A 20,134-nucleotide genomic window follows, 5' to 3' on the forward strand; every position below is an offset into this window, starting at 1 on the left:
TTGCCGAAAAAGGACATTTTTGGGAGGTCACAGTGATCTTCCGTAGCCTCCCATCGGGATGCCCTGCGTCACACATGCACGCTCGACAAACACAAACTGTTTCGCTATTTACTGGAATTAATTTCGACAGTGATTTATCTAATGAATTTATAGTTATAATTTAATCATTTTCTTTAAATGTCAAAACTTAAACGTTTATTTTGTAAACGTTAACGGGAGTGCGGAAAAAAGAATTTTCGCTGGTTCAACACTCCCTAGAGGTGATATTGGTCAATAGCTTGTTCTAATGTGAACGGGTTTTATTGGAAAATAACCTGACAACTGACTCACTGCATTTCGTTTGTAAACGCTCTCTCAAAGAAATTTGTATAGCTGTGCCACGGAGGTATGGTTTTTGAACTAAAGCGAAACCAGAACACTTCAACTTGTATGAGTAGGAAGGTAGAATCAGCGAGAACGTCGCTAGTTTTAAATGCTTGCGCCATCTCGCCGATCACACTTACTACGAAATTAAGTGTTCCATTTCCAGTTCATCCACCCTCCCCAGTGGCGTACCCAAGGGGAGTGCAAAGGGTCATATGCAGTACCCCCCGCCCCCCTCCAAGATTTTACCATACTATGGCAAAATCTTGGGACTAGAGACAGTGATACCGAGTTTTGAAAATCAGCTCGTGTTCAGCTCAAATACAAAATGAAGAGAGGGGTGAGAGGTTGGAAAATACTAAATTTTTAAAATGTGATCTTCATGAAACTGTGTTTCAGATATTTATAATATTCATCTATGTAACTTTTATAACTTAATTGATTTAAAAAAAAGAAAATCTTTAGAGAGCTTAAAACGGAAGAAACAAAAATACGGTACCTTATTGACATAATTTCAGAATGGTAATTCTAAAAATTGCTTCCTTTATTACAAGAACTATATGCATTCCCCCCCCCCCCCACAAAAAAATCTGGGTACGTCACTGCATCCCTCTGTGGTCTAGCTTTTGTCATTTGAACTTACACACCTATGTTACACCTACGCTGTTGTGTTATAACGAATCCCATGCATGCCAAAACTAGTGCTTGATTTGAACAAGAGCGGATCCAAAATTTTTTCAAGGGAGGGGCGATTGATTTTTATTTCTTACTTTTTACTATGTATGCTGGTTTTAAAATATTGATCACAAAGGTTTTGGACTAATTTTGAAACAGTTCCGGAATAGGGTCCCAAACACTTAACCTCCCATCCCCCAACATCGATGAAACTCATTTAAATTTGCGTTTTTGAGCTTCATTTTCGAAAAATTACCGCTGGAGAGTTCTTCAAGGGAGGGGCGATCGCCTCCACCGCCCCTCCCTTGTATCCGGTTTCGTTTGATTGATTCAACAGAAAACAATCTGTCTTTAAAGACTATTTTTCTAGTTGCTTTTATTTTATCAATTTTATTTATCAATTTTTTTTTTTTAAATCTTCATGATTTTTTTTTTTTTTTTGAATATCCTCATGATTTTATTTATGGTGGTATTCACCACAGAAGGTTCGTACTTTAAGTTCATATAATTTAGTACTTCTTCAGTTTCAATGATTTTGAACTTCAAATGAGCAAAATTTGTAAGTTCATATAATTTCCATATTGTCATTTCACAGAGAAATATTTAAAGAAGAAAATATTTAATATAAATCACATTACCAAAGCTGAGGGCGGGGACATTTCTAAGGCGTTTATTCTCTCCAGAAGTGCTGCTAGCGATTGTTCTACTGTATCTAATGTGTGTTGGCGAGAATCATTTGCAGGAAAACATCGCCTCAAACTTCCTAAAGCTTCTGCAACCACCTGCAATTCTTCGTGCTGCAAAAAGGAACGAGAAAATGGTATTGAACATCGAACGATTTTCACTTTCGAAGACCGAATTTAAAACAGCATTTATCTCCCTCCCTCATTCACAGTGGAGCACTCACGTAAGCGGCTCGTACGGAGGGATAGGGCAAGGGGGGCAACTTCCCCCTCACTTTCAAAACTAAAAAGGCCTTGCCCCCTCATTTTTCAGAGTTAAAAATTAATGATCGATTGAAAAATGGGTTTTTATAGGGTGAAATGATTTATCTCACGAATTAAAAACTAAAACTTCTATACAAATGGACTTCTCTCATCTTATATCATTAAAATTTAACTTTAAATTATAAGGGGAAAGTCTACGGTGGCCATTCGTTCCAATTTTTTCGGGCCGTATTCCACTTTTTTTTTTGGAGGTCATAGAATCTAATGTTAAAAAAAAAAAAAAAAAAAAGAAAGAAAAAAGAAAAAGAAAAAAAAGCAGCTTTGGGGGATCTCGCATTTCTTTTGACCCCCCACTTTTTTGGTGTACCATCCGCCTATATGCACTCAGGAATGTTTTTTTGGAAAGCAAGGGCGCCTATAAAGGGGTCGGTGGACGGCTCAAGTCCCCCTCTATAGTTGAGGCAAACCTAACCTGACAATATTGTGAAGGCTACGTAGATCCTAATCACAGCCTTATGCCGCTGCCAGATTAGGTTTGCCTCAACTATAGACATTAGTTGAGACTAATGTCTCAACAATAGACATTAGATCAATTAATTTATAGAAAATAAAATGAGCAAGACATTTACCTTACAATTTTAATAGTCTTAATCTGCACTGAATTTGCTTTCTAAGTCATAACAATGTATTTTAGGTAGCAAATCTCCTCCCGTATTCTAAGGAAAGTAAAAATATGAATCCCCTTTACTCTTAAAACAAAAGGAAGTAAAAGATTTTTTCGTTAAACCTTAAACGTTTTCTTAGCTCATCTCTCCCTCTAAAATTACACATATGGGCACCTATGCTGGAAGGAGCTAGAAATTTTGTAACATATATGAAAAAAATAAATAAATAAATAAATAACGCGTTATATCATTTCACTAAAGTCGGTATTACGGCAAAGTACAACATACAGCGTAGTTCCTGGTAAGGCGCAACTTCAAGCCATGATCTGATTCTTTTTCTCAAAAGAGAGTTGGGGTAAAATGATTTAAAAACCAGAATTGTAAACTTGTTATAGGATTTTAGTAAAACCGAATCTGAGGCCATCTGTTATAGGACTAGACACTCTTTTTCAAACATTTTATTGAACCCCCTTCGAAATGAAATCTTGACTACGCCATTGCTTCATCGTTATAATTAGGTTTGAAATTACATGTATGAGATTTATTTACCTGCATCCTTGCTGGAGCTGAATAGGGGTACTTGAAGTTTTTTGCTTGTGATGATATTGACAGCTGAAATGAAAAAAATAACATGCTCAGAAACTTTTCAAAATTTTCAGTTTTTCAAAAATATTCTATGCTTTTCATTGACAAAATGTTTTTCTCAAAACTTTTGTTTCTGGTAATATATAATTTGCAATGAGATTGCGAAATAAATGGGAGAAGAAATTGACGAAAAACGTGCTGGGTGGGCGGTGAATTTTTTAAATAATAGGGAACACTTACTTTAAGCCTCGCAATTTCTTGCTCTTGTTCTTCTATTGTCCTCTTTAGCTTCATCTAGGAGAGTAAAAAAATATTTAGTTGTAGAAAGATTGTGGAGAGCAAAATATTAAACTGATGCAAGATAGAAATTTCAACTAAGTAACTAATAAATTGTAAATAATTTATTAATAGTTCCTGAAATAAATTAAAACTACGTTACGTCAGATTTATCCCTTTTAGCAAGTAGTTCTGCTGCCATAGGCGCAATTGCACAAGCTTTGACTCCCTTCCCCCCAAAATATGAAAGCCCAAAAACAGCACCGAACACATTCTCGCGCATTACTACACTTAGTGTTTTGGGGGAAAACATCTTTTTAAAAAATTAGAAAACCATAAAAAATTGAAAGAAAAAACTGCGTGTTTTGAAAAATTAGTAAGGGATTTTATTTTTTGTATTTTTTGAGCAAATTAGTAAGGGATTTTTTTCTTTTTGTATTTTTTGAGCATATGATGTATGTTTTATTTTTGCATTAGTACAAGCTTTTGTCTCTTTCTCTTTCTCCAACTTCCCTTCTCTAAATTCTACATCGCAAAATTTGACACTTCCTAAAATCAGCCAGCCTATGCAGTAGAACGGCACCAAGAACAGACTCTGACGTACTTCCGTCTCTATGAATAGAATGTATAAAACAAGAATTTAATAATTCTACTATTAAGAACTTGTAACTATGACTGCAATTAGAACCAAATTAGAACCCTATATGAACTCAAACCAAAACAATTGTTTAAAATTTTCAAATAAATCAACGAGGAGGTATTACTTATTGCTTTTTTTTCTCTCTATTATTATTATTTCTGAGTGGTGTTTGAATTCATCCAAAAAAATTGACATAAAATGCCATGCAAAATATATGCTAAAATTGTGGGGATTTTTTGCTTGTTTGTTCTCAGTGCAGCATTTCTGGTACCGTATATGCCGAAAAAGAATCATGAATGCCTTTAATAAACATGTGATTGACCAATTATGTACCTCAGGGTCAGAAGTACGTAAAAGTGCATCATTTGTGACGTCACCAAGACTACGCCTTGTTTGAAAAATTGGACATTATGGTAATTTTACAGGAGAGAGGAAAAACTTTTTTTCTGGTACATGCAAAGGATGAGACATGCACGCAGGGTTAAACCCTGGTAAAAAATTGAAGAAGATTTTTTAAAAAAGAATTTTCAAATGCCTCGATGCGAAATAGCCCTCTACATTTATCGGAAAATAGCAATTTTTGGACTTACATTAGTCTGGCTCTGAGGTACAGAAATCTGCAAAATGTCTTTAACTATGTCAATGATTTATTTTTTAATGTAGCAAAGTTACAGGCATTCAATATATTCCTTCAAATCTACATTCATTTGGTGGGCCAAGGCTTTTTTCCAATGGGGTTGTTTCCTTTACTCAAAAGTACTACTTTTAGTCACTGAAATTGATAGAATAAGCAAAAAAAAAAAAAAATAATAATAATAATATGGACCCAGAAAATACTTTTATTTTCCCAACAATTATTTTTTAATTAATTTTTTAAAATGTCAAATTTTTCAAACAAGGCGTAGTCTTGGTGACGTCACAAATGATGCACTTTGCGTCATCTTTCTAACGCGTTTTCATGTTATGATAATCAAGAAGCGAATTAAATTTTGCGCTCTACGCTTGCTATCAACCATATCGTTGCCAATACACTTTAGTAAAGATGGGAATTAAATATTTTGCCCTGTGAATGGCAACACTGAATGGCATTTCATCGTTTGTGATATCATCGGACAGAAGCGTAAACAATGAAAGCGCACCAATTTAAGTAATTTTTAAAAAATATTAAATTAAAACAAATTATTTAAAGAATGGTCAGATCCTATGTTTTTAAGCATGCTCTTTCAGAAAAAATACTTTTAAAAATTTGGAAACGACCCCATTTCCAATTTCAAGTTTTAACGTTAAATTATCTAAATCAGGTATCTTCAATATTGTTTTTACTGAAAGGCCATATTGTAAATTTTTGGAGGGGAAGCTGGTCTACAATCCGACAATATTTCAGTTCAGATGGTCTAGTTCGAGCGATTATTTCCTAGAATTTATAGGGAAATTCAGGGTGACATTGACTTCTAAAAAATTCTTGTTCTGAAAGAATTAGTCACAAAAGTTAAAGTATATTTCTTAGTCTCCTCACCTGGTATACATATAAATATGTATGGCAAGGTTTTATCATCAGTAAACCTTTGTCGCAGCAATGACAATGATATGAACGAAATCATTGTTTGAAAAGAACTGTCTGGCTGTAGCAAAACAATCCGCGCCCCTAGCGATAAGTTGAAGATTCCTTTACTTGTACTTTCCTACTTACGAATTTAAAAGTAGGAGTTAGCAAATAATAATAATAATAATAATGTCGGAGTTGGCAGATTTTTTAGCGACTCCGACTTCTTTGGCTCAAAATCCGTCCGCCTCCAGACTTTACACCCCTGGTATCACATGCATATACAAATTATAAGGATGAATTTTAAGAAGAAATAATAGAGTTGAAAAAATTACATTTTCATCGTGAAGATTTTCTTTCTTCTGAGAATCAATGCAGTTCTTTCTTTCACTACGAACCTATAGATTTAGAAAAAAAAAGTATTTTAAGATTCGTAAAAACATTTTGAAGGCATCAAGCAACAATTTTGGCGGAATATTTTTCAATTAAAAAATAAGTGACTTAATAGATGCCTAGGAAAAATCAGTGAACAGTAACCACCTTATAAGTCAAGAGTATATGATGCAAAAATTTTGCTCAATGTAATTTGAAAATAAATAAATAAATAATAATAATAATAAAATGAATTGAATAATAAATAAAATCCAGTGAAACCCCGATTTTATGTCTTCCGAATCTACGTTTTCACCGCATTGTTCATAAAGTCCCAGTTTTTCCATGTACTAATAATGTTAATTTAATCCGGATTGTATGTTTAGTAAAATTTCCCCCATTTTAAGTTTTCGCTAGAGAGTAAAAAATGTTCTAAAACAAGCAAAAATTTTCTTTTTGAATTTTATTAAAGCAAAAAATGAAAATTGGAGAGCATACAAATAGTGAAAGATTATTATCTTCTTCATAAAGACCAGAAAAAAAACTTCTAAAGTGTTCTAATCCTGGGAGATGCTGCATCTACTTTGAGCTAGGCAACTATTTAAAAAAAAAAAAAAAAACCACTATTACGGACTATTTTTAACCTAAACGACAGGATTCGCAACTAAATGTGTTACAAGGATCTTAAAATGGCATGTATAATAGTGTTTGAATGAATTATCTTTGTTAGGGTCAGACGGGGCAATTATGGGTCGAAAAACTATAAATTCTTAATACTTTCTTAAGTATTAAAGAAAAAATGATTTAATTTGGCATAGAGTAAGCTTAAATAATTTAGAAATTATTCAAATAATCCCTTTACCTGAAATTGTATTATTATCTATTTTATTTAAGTTAAATGAGTGACCAAGAATTATTCCGGATCGAGGCAATTATGAGTCACACATGGGGTAAATATGGGTCACCCCCTTTTTGTAAGGTACTCAATGTCAAAAGTAATTAACTAGTCTGAATTATCATTTCCTAGTCCACAAAGAGATTTTTTGCTGATAAAAAGTTTTATATTAAAGAAATAACACATTATAATTGAAATAATTTGATGTTACTCTTACTAGTCATCCATACCATTGATTATTGCTCTTTGCTTTAAGCCCACGATTCCATGAAGAAATTTCTTAAATATTTGTATGCTACCCTCATCAATCATGTTTCTATCAGCTGCACGGTTGATTTATTTATTTATTTATTTATTTATTTTTTTTTTTGAATTTCAATTAACTAGACTGAAAAAATGCACTTATTTCAAATTACTTCTAAAACTTATTTCAAATTACTTTGTACGTCTCGCTCATACAAACTAAAATTTCCGACACCTTGTTCCAGAAAATTCATTTTTGCTTTTTCCTTATCCAAAATTTAAATTACTTTCCCATGGTAAAATATTTCACCATCATCATACACAACAAAGTATGTCAGATGTTAAAGTACAGAATGAATTCGTTTGTATCCTCACCATCTTTTAACATTTTTAAAACACTAATGTTTTTGCAATTGTGTTATTACAAATTCTTCTCTCTTTTTCTGGTTCTCATAAACAATTCCAAAACAAGCTCGAAGTGTTTTCTTCGTTCTAGTAGATGAGCTAATTTTGCATTTCGAGCCTCTATATCAGCTTGTTGAGTTACTTTTTTTTTTTGCAAGCAAGGTTTTTCTCGGTGACCGTATTTGTGCATTTGATTTCTCTTTGCTTCTTTTTCTCTTGCACTTACAAGATACAACAGAGATTTCACATAAATGTCGAATTTGTCTCTTTATTTGGTACTCTAGGGATTCATACTAATTTGTTGCTTATTTTGGTACTTGATGCGTAATATATTTGCATCATGCTGACGTAGTTTATCATCAAAGCTAGAATTGGTTTGCTAATCAAAAGCAGGGCTGCGGAGTCGGAAGGAAATTGGATGACTCCGACCCCGACTCCGACTCCTGGATTTTGAAACGCCCGACTCCAACTCCAACTCCGACTCCGACTCCGGATTTTTAAAAAAAAAATTAATTGTATTTTTTAATTGTACTCCCCTCTCTCCCTTCAGGGGAAGGGGGCAAACCATTAAACAGAGATTGCAATATTAATACCCTTTTATGAAAATTGCGTATTTTGTTTTTTATTGTAAACCCTAGACGCATACAACGTTAGAAATTCAATTTAAAAATCAAATTTTCCAATAGTTACGAGTTAAAAAGTGAGATGACTTAAAAAAATCCCTTTTAAAAAAATTGAAAAGGATTATCTGTAATTTGCCCCCCTTTAATGTTTAACAAATAGATATTGATCAAATCGTGTGCTTTCAATTTTTGAAAGCTGTAACTTGAGAGAAAAAAAAAGCTTTTTTTTTTTCTAAATCCAAGTTTTTGAGAGGGGTTGATTTGCTCCGGGTGACACCCATCTGGTAGATGACACCCAAAGTTAATTTCAGAGTTTATAAAAAATATAAAAATTTTAATTCTGAAAGTTTTCGTGAATATATTTTAAATTATATTTCATCAATAAAATTTCAACAAAAATAGGGCACATATACGTCAGGAGCTAATTTTACACAAAATGCGATGGTATACAAATTTGTACGAATAGCTTTTACTATACCTATATTTCTTCGCTAAATTTTTAATTTAAATTTTACTGGCTGCTTTAGAATTAACCTTAATATGAAAATTTTAAGATTAACTGAAATTATTGAGTGTTGTAAGCAAGAAATCATTTACACTTATTTTATTCCATACTTTGTAGTGGGAACCAAGCTTATAGAAATAGTCTTAATAAAGAAAAAAACATTAGATTATTTCATCGAATCTTTTGGATTCGTGCTTTCGCGGCAGAACTTCTTTGAATTTGCCGATCACCCTTAAACGTTTCAACCTTAGCAACGGGCCTCGACTCACTAATTTGTTACGTTTCTTTTACTGTTTTATATAACTGAGATCGAACAAAACACTATATTTCTATTTTTATTTGAAAGCGATTACTTAAAAATGTTTAGGCACCGTTTGCTGACAGTTGCTATTAGTTAAGTTAAAAAACAAGCAAACAAGGGGACGGCTACAGAAAGTTCGGTAAGCACTCAAGCTAGCTGATTGTCATAATGGCAGTTATGTTCTCATTAGTATCTTTTTATACATGTAATCGAATCAACTGGTAGTCAGTTTTTAAAAAATGAAAGGCGAGTCAGTGAAAAGGAAAGAAAAAAAGAAGCCCGGAGTCGGAGTCGACATGTTTTCTAACGACTCCGACTCCGACTCCTTTACCCCAAAATCAGCCCGACTCCGACTCTTTGACTCCGACTCCGACTCCACAGCCCTGATCAAAAGGCATGACACTTCAGCAGCAATTGAAAATGATATATCATCCAACGTTGCACTTGGAGCGTTAAAATTTCTTTCTGAGAGAGTTTGGCACAGAAAAAGATCAGTTGAATTTCATACCAATATTGTTTACCCAGAAATAAATAAGTAAAACATCTAAATTATCATAAAATATACTGACCCAGAATTACCCCAGTGACCCAGAATTACCCCACTAAATTGGGGTATAAATCAGTATACTTTTAATACTACTTTTTAGTAAAAAGAAGAAAAAATGTATGTAGGTATGAAAAGCTTAGAAAATGAAAAGCTTAAAAAATAACACCAACAAAATTATTCCTTCAAAAGTATTTCGTCGACACGAATCTTGAAAAAAAAAATCGCGATTTTCCAAAACAATATTTTGAAGATGTTCTTATATGTGTGAAATCTCTTTTTTTTTTCCTCTTATTTACTTCACTGTTGCATTGATTTGACCTTGATGGAAAATTGAATGTATAAGGATGACTTAGCATAATTTAGTTTTTTTGTAAAAACATTTTTTAACAGTAAAATGTTGGTGACCATTATTTACCCCGGAAAGAGAGTGACCCATAATTCCCTGTTTGATTTTTGTTTTCTGTGCATTTTCTGTATGCACAGAAAACAAAATCAATCTGTGAAAACAAAATTTCTGTTTCGTTTTCCCGCATCTTTCGTTTTTTATCCGGTCTCTTAAGAAACGCAAAACCTTTTGATTTTTTCGATTGTCGGAAACAAACAAGAAAAAAAATAAATAATTAAAGCATTAGTTAATAAAAAAAACCTATCAATTACAAATACTTAATTAAAAAACCAGAAATCACAAGAATGTATGAATAAACTTGTTTCATCATTAAAAATGATAACAGCGAAGCAAAATCACCATTAAAGAACAATTTAGTTAGCGTGCAATTCGATTTTCAAGGGAAAAAAAGCTAGAAAATAAATTTTATTTTTTCATTCATTTAATCTGAAATAATTGTTAGATTTGCTTGGAATTATTTTCCGTACTATATACATAGAATTATCATAATTTAAAAAAAAAAAAAACTCAAGGGTGATGGGAGTTGTCTGGACCCCCTGAACCCTTGCCTTGTGTGCGCCACTCTGATTCAGACTAATTTCAAAATCTTACAATATAGAACTAAGATAGAGTAACTATTGGTGCAATTTGGACGAGAGTCTCTTAAGCTTTTTTATTTTTTACATCGGTAAAAGCTCTCCATTTTGTATGGATTGATGAAATAATTGTCTCCATTTGTAAAAAGAAAATAGAACAGGAGAGACTGATATTTGGTCATCGATAGTTGTAACAGATCTGAAGCAATTTTTTAAATTTTGATCAAAAAGTAGAAATTTCTTTGAATGACGAACACATTTCCTATGCTCTCTTGTTTGCATGGTGAGCAAATGTCGTGGGATATTCCGAAAACTTCTCAGAACTATGAATTATTTAATTATTGCACAATTGAAGAAATACAATACAAAAGCAGAAATTTGTAACAAAACTTGCATTCGTTGAAACTTACATTCTTTGCAAATGTCTTACTGCATATACTTTATATTGTTTCTTCATGTGTCAGTCCACGCAAAGTAATCCCTAACATCGGAGAAGCTGATTTCTTTTCGTGACTCCAACGGCTTTTTCACTTAATTGTCTTCTGGGATGTGCAACTCGGGGGAAAAAAAGAAAACATATCGCAATCTCATCTCAGAGATTGGATTCCAATGGAATAGCAGATGAAAGATTCGAACACAAAGTGCGATCGATAAAATATTTTTAATGCTGTTAAAGAGTTACCGTTGGGATTATTTTGATACAAAATTGAGATTTAAAAAAAAACTTCTATTATGGACCAGAACCAATGCATAGTGACTGGTGGTGTGCCATAAAGCTCTATATTAGCGGTTCCCAGTCGCCAACGGGCGACCATTTCATTCAAAATGGCTAGCAAAGAATCAAGTCTCATTAGTAGCGTACCAAGGGGTTGGCAGGAGTGGCTCTCGCCAGGGGCGCAGCAGCTAGGGGGGCGGCACTTCGACTGATTTATTTAAAAAAAATGAGTAAAAGAGAAAAATGCTTTTTTTTATTGAAAAAAAAATCTCGTAAGTAAAAGAGCTAGAGGGAAAAATAAAGCAATCCTTAATTCTCAAAAAAAAGGGGGGGGGGGGAGGGGGTACTCATGGCGTGAAATTCTATTCCGATTTATTGAGTTAGCTAAACGCGTCACGTATATACGCAATTTGTATAAAAGGGTGTGGTGGTAGACGTTCTATGCCTGATGATTCCATTTTTTTTTCGGGGAGGTGGCGACATTTTGTCGTGTTTAGTTTGAAGTGTATATAGTTTTTCTTCGGCTGAGTATTTATTATGTATAAACAGTGGTGTTCCCATAGGGTACACTTCATATAAGCCTTATACTCAGTATCAGTACAGCGTTTACAATAGAATACACCTAGACAATAGGAAATCACATAGCAATGCATGGTCGGAAACCGCTTTCCTGACGCGATAGTGACGACACAAAGCACAAGAAACATGGGACACAAATAAGAGGAGAAAACATGTTTATTATTTTTATTGAATCAAAAATGCTGGTACGTTTTTGTCTGGTGTACACGATAGATGTTGTTACGTAAACCGAAGTATCAGATGACGGTGCATGCGCACACGCGGTTTTTGCTGCCGCGCTCGCTTTGACGTTTGATCTTCAATGCACCGGAGATGTGAGGCCCGCATCACAGCCTGGGTCGTAATTTCGAACACCTACTTTGATGACGATCGCTGGCTTCTTTTTCTCAGTTTTTTGCTGTACTAAGGATAATAAACATGTTTTCTTCTCTCGTTCGTGTCTTGTCTTTCTTGTGCTTTGTGTCGTCACTGTCGCGTCACGAAAGCGTTTCCAACCATGCATTGCTATGTGATTTCCCATCGTTTAGGCAGCGGCGTAGCGTAGGTTTCTGCCGCCCGTTTCAGGCACCAAATTTTTCGCCCCTCTTGCATTGTCCTGCTGTATGCCCCCTCCCCCCACACACAACAAAAAAAAAACGACATGCTTAATATTTTATTGAACGAAAACAAGATTTTATTATCTGAAACATGTTTTACATTTTAATATAATCTTACTTCAACAGGAAATACTCTGTTGATCGAAACATTACAATAAATAGTTTAAAAAAATTATTGCATTATGAGAGATAATATTTTCTCTACATAAAAACATTTAAAACATGATCTAAAACTATATGCTGGTAGTATTTCTTGAAAAGAAGAAGAAAAAAATATGATTATAAATTACCTGATCGATACATTTTTTTACACTTGAAAAGATTTTTTCTTCTTAACATAAAATTGTAATTTTCTACTTTTCATTAACGGAAATTCTTTAACAACACTATCAAAACCGATTGTATTAGTTGTTTCTGTAAAATGTTGTATAAAATGTCGTTTTTTAAAACGACCCCTTGAATCCAAATATGCAGGCGTGGATCTGCGTACCCGTAGACCTCGCAGTGGGGAGGGGGGGGGGGCACTGCTTTAAAAGACCCGACGGCAAAAGAAACTGAAAAAAAAAAAAAAACTAGCACTAAGACTTATTAACGTTGCAAGCATACACTGATGGCCTCTAGGAAGAGGCCCTGCAGATTTAGTTGGGGGGGGGGTCCAAAATTTATAGATTCGGACCTGCAAATACAACCACTGTTTCCCCCTATTACCCACCCCATTTTGGAGTTCTGGAGATGAACCTCCTCCCCCTCCCAATATTTTCTAAGCCAATATTTTTATTTGGAGTGGGAGGGAGCATTATATTAATCGTTAGCAATCTTCTGGAGGACTAGAGAAAAGAAAAGTTTAAAAAGATGAGCATTTGTAGCAAGGAGGAACCCTCAGGGGGGTACTCCCCCCTAAAATATTTAAAAAATCATCAAAAAGAAGTTTTTCTTTTTTTTTTCCACTTTTGTTTTCGATAGTACGATGTACAATCAGTATTTACTTTTCCATGTAAAATCCAAGTATCGGCTTCATTTCTATGAGCCCTATGTCCGAAAAAAAAGTTCAGGTTGAAAAAAATAATAATAATGATACTAAAAATAAATATAAATAAATAAATAAATAAATAAATAAATTTCCAGCTGCGGTTTTTTTAAAGTCTGTTCTATTTTTTTATTTTAAATTTTTTTTATTCGAAATTTACGTTTTGGACCCAAAAATGGATCTTTCTACCAGGGCCGGACTAGGTCTCCTAAAAGGGCGCCAACCTTGACTCTCAAAGGGCACAAAAAAAAAAAAAAAAAAAAAACCACAAAGGCGCACAAGTTTAAAGGGCCAAATACTCGTATAAAAAAGTTGCACGGGTTCGAGAGGAAGACACAAAGAAATGAAAACGAAGACGCACACGTTCGAAGGCACAAGTGAAATAAAACGAAAAAAAAAAAGACGCTCAGAGTTGAGGGTGGGAAAAAAAACGAAGGCGCACATGTTCAAGAACGCAAAAAAAGAGAAGGCGTTCAGTTTTAAAAGAGCAAAAAAAAAAAAAAACCGAAGACGTACAGCTTTGAGGGCGCAAAAAGAAACAGACGCACAGGTTCGAGGAGAGGGCGAAAAAAACCCGAAGGTACACACATTCGATAGCACAAATAAAATGAAATGAAAAAAAAAAAAAAAAGGTTCAAGGGAGCAAAAAACACACACACACACAAAAGCGCTTACGTTTGAGAGCGGAAAAAAAAGCTCAGGATGAAGGGCGCAAAAAAAAAAAAAAAAAAAACCAAAGGCGCACACGTTCGAAGGCACAAATAAAACAAGATAAAAGAAAAAAAAAACGGTTCGAAGGTGCAAAAAAAAAAAAAAAAAAAAAAAAAAAAAAAAAACCGAAAGTGCAGGTTTGAGAGCGCAAAAAAAAAGGGGGAGATCTCAGGAACAAGGGTGCAAAAAAAACTGAGGACGCATAAGGTTTTTTAGTCCCATCAAGGGAAACACGTGGAGGCGCAATCACGTTAGTTAAGACAGTGACTGCTTGCAGGGACGGACTGGCCTGCGGGCCGATGTACCCTCAAACGTCCTCTGTGTGCCTTCTTTTTTTTTTTTTTTTTTGGCTCCCTTAACATTTGTGCGGCTTTGTTTGATTTATTTATTTATTTTTGGGGTCCTTGAACCTGTGCGCTTTCGTTAATTTTTGCACCTTTAAAACCTTTGAGCCCTTGAACCTCAGTTCTTTCGTGCCCTTTGGTAATTAAGGTTGTCGCCCTCTTGGGGGACCCAGTCCTCCCCTGCCTGCTTGTCGATCTTTGTGATTTATAAAATCCTCTCCGCAACGAGATTGTCCTCTCTCTTCTCGTCTTTGTATGTCAGCGCCAGTGATAACGGTCCGCATGCATGTCAGTATCCAGTATTTCGTGCTCGTGCCTTAACGAGAAAAATTTTCTGAGACACGTTAGAACTGAAGAGTAAAAAAAAATTTTTTGATGTGTTGATTTAGTGATACATCCCTAGCAAAGCGCCTTCTTAGTAAAAATTTAAAAAAAAATAAATAAAATAAAAAAGAAGCCTTTTCAATGTTAATGTAGTGTTACAGAATTTGCCGCACCCTAGCAAAGTGCCGCCCGGGGCGAGTGCCCCCTTTGCCCCCCCTACGCTACGCCACTTCGTTTAGGTGTACTCTATCTGCCCTGAAAGTCTGTAAACGCTGTACTGATATACCCCTGTATAGTACTTTTATTTTGGCTGTATGTAAATGGTAGTCAATGGTTTAATCAATTTCAGATTATCAATGTTTTTTGTACTTGCTTTGATTTCCTAATTATAATAGCATTTTAAAAATGCTTTTGATTTTTATTTGAATTTTTTTAAAGGTTTCTTTCTTTCTTTTAGTAAATGTGTAAATTATTTTATTGTACATTCTTCTAGTGGTTTGAAACAAATTCTATTAAAAGTTAAAGCTGTTTTGGAAAAAAATAATAAATTTATTGATATAAACGGAATTGAAAACTGTTCATTAACGTAGATTATTTATATATTGGTCTTATTGAAATGTGTAATGGTGGGGGGAGAACTAACATTTTTGGGAAGGGGAAAAATTCTCAATTTGCCGAATGATAAAATTTGAGCATGCACATATACTCATACATAACATCTACTAAGAAGGAACATTAGGCATTATTGCAAACAGTTTAAGAAAAGAAAATAAGAATAATGAAGTTGCAATACTGTCTCCTAATTTGTCGAATCAATTCGTCAAATGTTCTCCCCTAAAAGTTTTTTTGGGAGGTCACAGTGATCTCCAGTGACTTCCCATATGGGTGACCCTGGGGGAGGGGGTGCAATTTTTTTAGTTCGCCAGGGGCACTAGACTCCGTAGGTATACGCTACTGAGTCCCAGTCACCAAAAGTGGCAACCATGTGTTTGTTTATTTGTTAAAAATAATATCGCGCTACGGCTGTTCGACCTCGATTGAGTCCTTTTCTTGAGGCTCTAGTAAGCGTAATCTTTATTTTATGTACAGTTGAGTCCCGACTTACGCGAGGGATGCGTTCCAAGACTCCTCGCGTAAGTCGAAATTTCGCGTTGTGGAAAACGTTAGGTATAAATTTTTTTTAGAAGCATACCAAATTCTTTTAGACACTTATAAACACCCCTCAAACTGCTTAAAAGCATTACTCAGCTATAAATTAGTTTCTTACTTTGAAAAAAAAAAAACCTGTTTTATTTAACATGAAATACTTTAAGGAGTACAAAATGAATGATCAAACACTTAATGACACAACACGGTACGCACAACATGTAGTAATAATAAAATGCTGCACTACAACAGTACTGCACACAATGGATTAGTAATAATATTTATGAGTAAAAAATGAAGATGGTGATGATTTCTGCTCCATGATCAGATTGTTATCTAATACATTTTTAAATACGGTTGCTTTAGCTTTTCTTTAAAACGTTTCCATTTATGTTTCGACTTTTTAATTGTATGTATGGTATTGTCAGAATCTTTGTATTTCCTCCCATCTTCACAAACTTTCGATGAAATAGCGCACTAAGATGTCATTATATTTCATCAACTTTAATATTTAGAATGAAAAAAAGACAAGTGAAAGATATTGAGTAATTGTTTGATGCAGTAACAGCGCGATATGTAGTCAGTCTAGTTTGGTGTGGTGCCGCTGTCAGTAATGCTAAACGTATGTAATAATGTTCACGAAATCAGTATTTAAGTATTTAGTAGCCAATAACGAAGCCAATACTTCCTTCAAAAATAATTCGTGTTGTGGACGAGGAATTCGCGTTAGCAATAAATTCGAAAAATTCGCGTTATACCCATTTCGCGTAAGTCGGATCGCGTTGTAGCGGGAGTCGACTGCATAACTTTTTTTTCATCGTTCATTTTAGATCGAATATTTTCAGTTAAAGTAACAAAATCAATGATTCCTGAAGTCCCAATTAGTTCAAACTCTTGGCATTCTACTGTAATGCTAATGTTCTAAAATTGAAATCAAAAAAGGTTTTATACACTACTAGCAGTACCCGCACAGCGATGCCCGTGCTAAAAATTGAATGGAAGTCCGTTGAATAATAAAAAAAAATTGACGCCCCCTCCCCCTCTGATGTAAAATGATAATTTTTCTTTGTATAAAATTCGTACACACTTTTTGAAAGAAAAAAAAAAGCTATTGAAGTTTCTTTGGAATTTAAAACTGTTCGTCAAATCATTAAATTAGATTTACAGTTGCTTTAAAACTCTATTTAGCGAGTGAAGCGGTTTTTACTGCAATTTAAAATATTTCGCCAAATAAACAAAAAAAAAGACGTCAAATAATATCTTTCAAATGTAAAAATAGTTCCGCAACTCTATTGTTTAATCGCCAAACTCGCCCAGCAACCACGCTCTCATAATCCATCAGTCTAACGGAAAAAACAAAAACAAAAAACATACAGTGGAACATTTAAAAATCATCGTCAGAAAAAAAAGAAGAAAATGTCGTACATTTCACTCGGATAAAAACAAATCAAAAGTTTCTTTTCTTCCAAAACAAATCGCCAAAACAATGAATTACATTTACGGTTGCTTTAAGGCAATAATCCTAGACTGAACTGATCAGCGCCTAACGCGCCAAGCGAACACGCTACCGGAACCCAGTCCTTTTGCAAGTGAAGCGGATGTTTTTTCTTTGACAAAGAAAAATGTAAACTATATCACTCATTATGCCTCATTCATTATGCGCTGAGGGCCTTCGTGGACATTATTTTTGACGGCTTGTAAATTTTTTTCCTTTGGAGATAGAAGGTTATTTTTTCTACCATAGGTCGAGATATTTCTGGAGTAAAAAATGTCGCTTTTTCCAACGGTGTCAAAAAGAAAACTGTGGGACGATTCCTTCACTTTTTTTTTTTGTTGATAGATTTAATGAAGAAAGTATTGTCAAAATTTCAGCTAAGTCTAAAAAAGTTCGAGATAAAAACGCAAATTGCTCCCGTCGTAATGAAGTTAGAGCATTGAAACAAATTGCTTAGAACGCGGAAAATTCCACCCTTTTCAACGATATAAAATATAAATATGTGCAGGTAGTTTTTCACCCCTTTAATAGCCAATAATGAGCAATTTACGTGAAATTTGGGCTTAAATTGGAATAAAAATAGAACTATTTATCGGATTTTTTTCGAATTATAGCCTATGTTACTCAGTAAGAAGGCACCTTTCATACAGTGAAAGACATTTTCAAATAGTTGCAATAGTTCCAGAGATTACCTCGAACATATAAACACACAAAAATTTGTCCTCTCTCTTTATAATATTAGTATAAATAGATTAATTTCAATTTTGACAAACACTACAAAACACCGAAATTCCAAAGTTTAATTTCAAAAAACTCGAAACATCAGTTATCAAAAATTGAGTGCATAATGCTGATAAATAATCAATTTACAAAAAAAGTATCTCAGAGTTTTTAACATCACATCATCACAATGAAATTAGAAGTAGCAATCACACTACTATTGTAACATTGATTGTAATACCGAAAAGAGAAAAAAAAAAAAGAGAATACACAGGACAAATTCAAATTGCCGACTAAGTAAAATGAAAATATTTGTACTTTGAATTCATGATTTTTTTCTTACCGGTATTGAAGTATTTTGCAGAGAAAGTGTTCGTTCTAGTTTTCCATTGGACAACTGCAAATAAAATCCCACGACTTATAATGTCAAATCACAGAAAATTAATTTCTGAGGAAGCAACTATAGTACAAAACCCCACCTTTTGAGTTTGCTTTCTTTTTAGAAGAAATGTTTTTTTTTTCAATAAAATAATATTTTGTAACTTCATACTTGAATGAGAATGCCTTGGTAACTTATAAAATGAATGAAATATTTTGAAAGTCTAGTATGACATTTCCAGTGAAAATATGCAACCGTATGACAACAGTATGAATGGAACAGTATGGACATGTAATTGTTGCAAGTTTCATAACATTTTCTTGGGAAATGTGCCATCGGACAATTATTTTTGAAACATTGTAGTTCTAAAAAAATCAACGGTGAGGAAAAAGTTTTCTTCGAACTACAGCCATCAATTTGAATATCTGACATTTATTTTCAAAAATGTTCACTAATCATGTTTGAAAAATTTATATAAATGCTAATTCAAATTAAACGTTCCTAGAATGCTTTATCATAACATAAGATAATTAAAACATAAATTAAATTTGAGAAAATAAAAAGTATTTTACTTTTTTTAAAAATTAATACCAGTTTTTTTTATATTCCTAAACTACTGTATACAAAACATAATTGATTTAGTATTTTTATTATCTTTTATCGCAGGATTATTTGCACACTGTTAAAGAACTTTTTTCTGACTTATCAAACAAATACAAATATTTTCAGCAAGTAATATATAAAAAATATTTCACAAAATTAATGCCAGTTTCCTATACCACGAAACATTATTGCCTTATTTTTTTAATATTTAGAAAACAGGATTATTTGAGTATTTTATTGTTTGAGAACTTTTAACTACTTTTTAACAAATACAAATATTTTCAGCAAGTAATATATAAAAAATATTTCACAAAATTAATGCCAGTTTCCTATACCACGAAACATTATTGCCTTATTTTTTTAATATTTAGAAAACAGGATTATTTGAGTATTTTATTGTTTGAGAACTTTTAACTACTTTTTAACAAATATAAATATTTTCAGTAAGCCCTCTATAAAAAATGGCCGCAACAAAATGCTCTATTTTAATTCAATATCAATGTCATTATTTCTGATTACTTAACCCTTAATTGCGTAAGTGTACTTCCTCTTCACATCGCCGAGTTAGGCAACAAAAATGCGGAAAAGAGAGAACTGCGCCGCAAACCAACAAAAACAAAACAAACCAGAACGTGTATGAAGGAGAAAACCACAAAACGTTTAACTCCGCCACTGCGAGTTCCTTCAAATCAAATCAAATCATCACTTACCGACTTCCATTTAAATTTCTTCTTCCAGGAGGTCCCAGGGGACCCCTGGTCTTCCCCAGTGGCCACAAGTGGAATCTTGAAAAACTTCTCCCGCCCTCAAATGATCGCGGTCTCACCCGAAGAACTGTCCATTACCTTCTGCTTGATTCCGTTTTCAGGCTCGCCTACATCTACCTGGTTGAGCACACAACAGGTTGTTGTGGCTCGTGACGTGAGCGG

At 33.8% G+C, this 20,134-nt stretch overlaps 2 protein-coding genes across 3 annotated transcripts in view; both read right to left on the reverse strand.

Annotated features, from left to right (window-relative positions):
• LOC129225705 (dixin-A-like) overlaps window positions 1-20,073 on the reverse strand; it is a 42,025-nt gene extending 21,952 nt beyond the window's left edge. The window contains exons 1-5 of one of the 2 annotated variants that reach the window (XM_054860183.1): window positions 19,916-20,073; window positions 6,030-6,092; window positions 3,476-3,529; window positions 3,200-3,262; window positions 1,677-1,835 (exon numbers count right to left, since the gene is read on the reverse strand). In XM_054860183.1, coding sequence (XP_054716158.1) covers window positions 1,677-1,835; window positions 3,200-3,262; window positions 3,476-3,529 — 276 coding nt within the window. In that variant the 5' untranslated portion in view covers window positions 6,030-6,092; window positions 19,916-20,073. The remainder of the gene's footprint in view (window positions 1-1,676; window positions 1,836-3,199; window positions 3,263-3,475; window positions 3,530-6,029; window positions 6,093-19,915) is intronic. The other variant, XM_054860184.1, reaches the window with a different exon arrangement.
• Window positions 18,549-20,134, reverse strand: part of LOC129226729 (dixin-like) — a 73,870-nt gene continuing 72,284 nt past the window's right edge. The window contains exon 8 of the mRNA XM_054861358.1: window positions 18,549-18,620. Within this exon, the coding sequence (XP_054717333.1) occupies window positions 18,549-18,620 (72 nt within the window). The remainder of the gene's footprint in view (window positions 18,621-20,134) is intronic.

The sequence above is a fragment of the Uloborus diversus genome, chromosome 7 (genome assembly GCF_026930045.1).
Source record: "Uloborus diversus isolate 005 chromosome 7, Udiv.v.3.1, whole genome shotgun sequence".
Lineage (NCBI taxonomy): Eukaryota > Metazoa > Arthropoda > Arachnida > Araneae > Uloboridae > Uloborus > Uloborus diversus.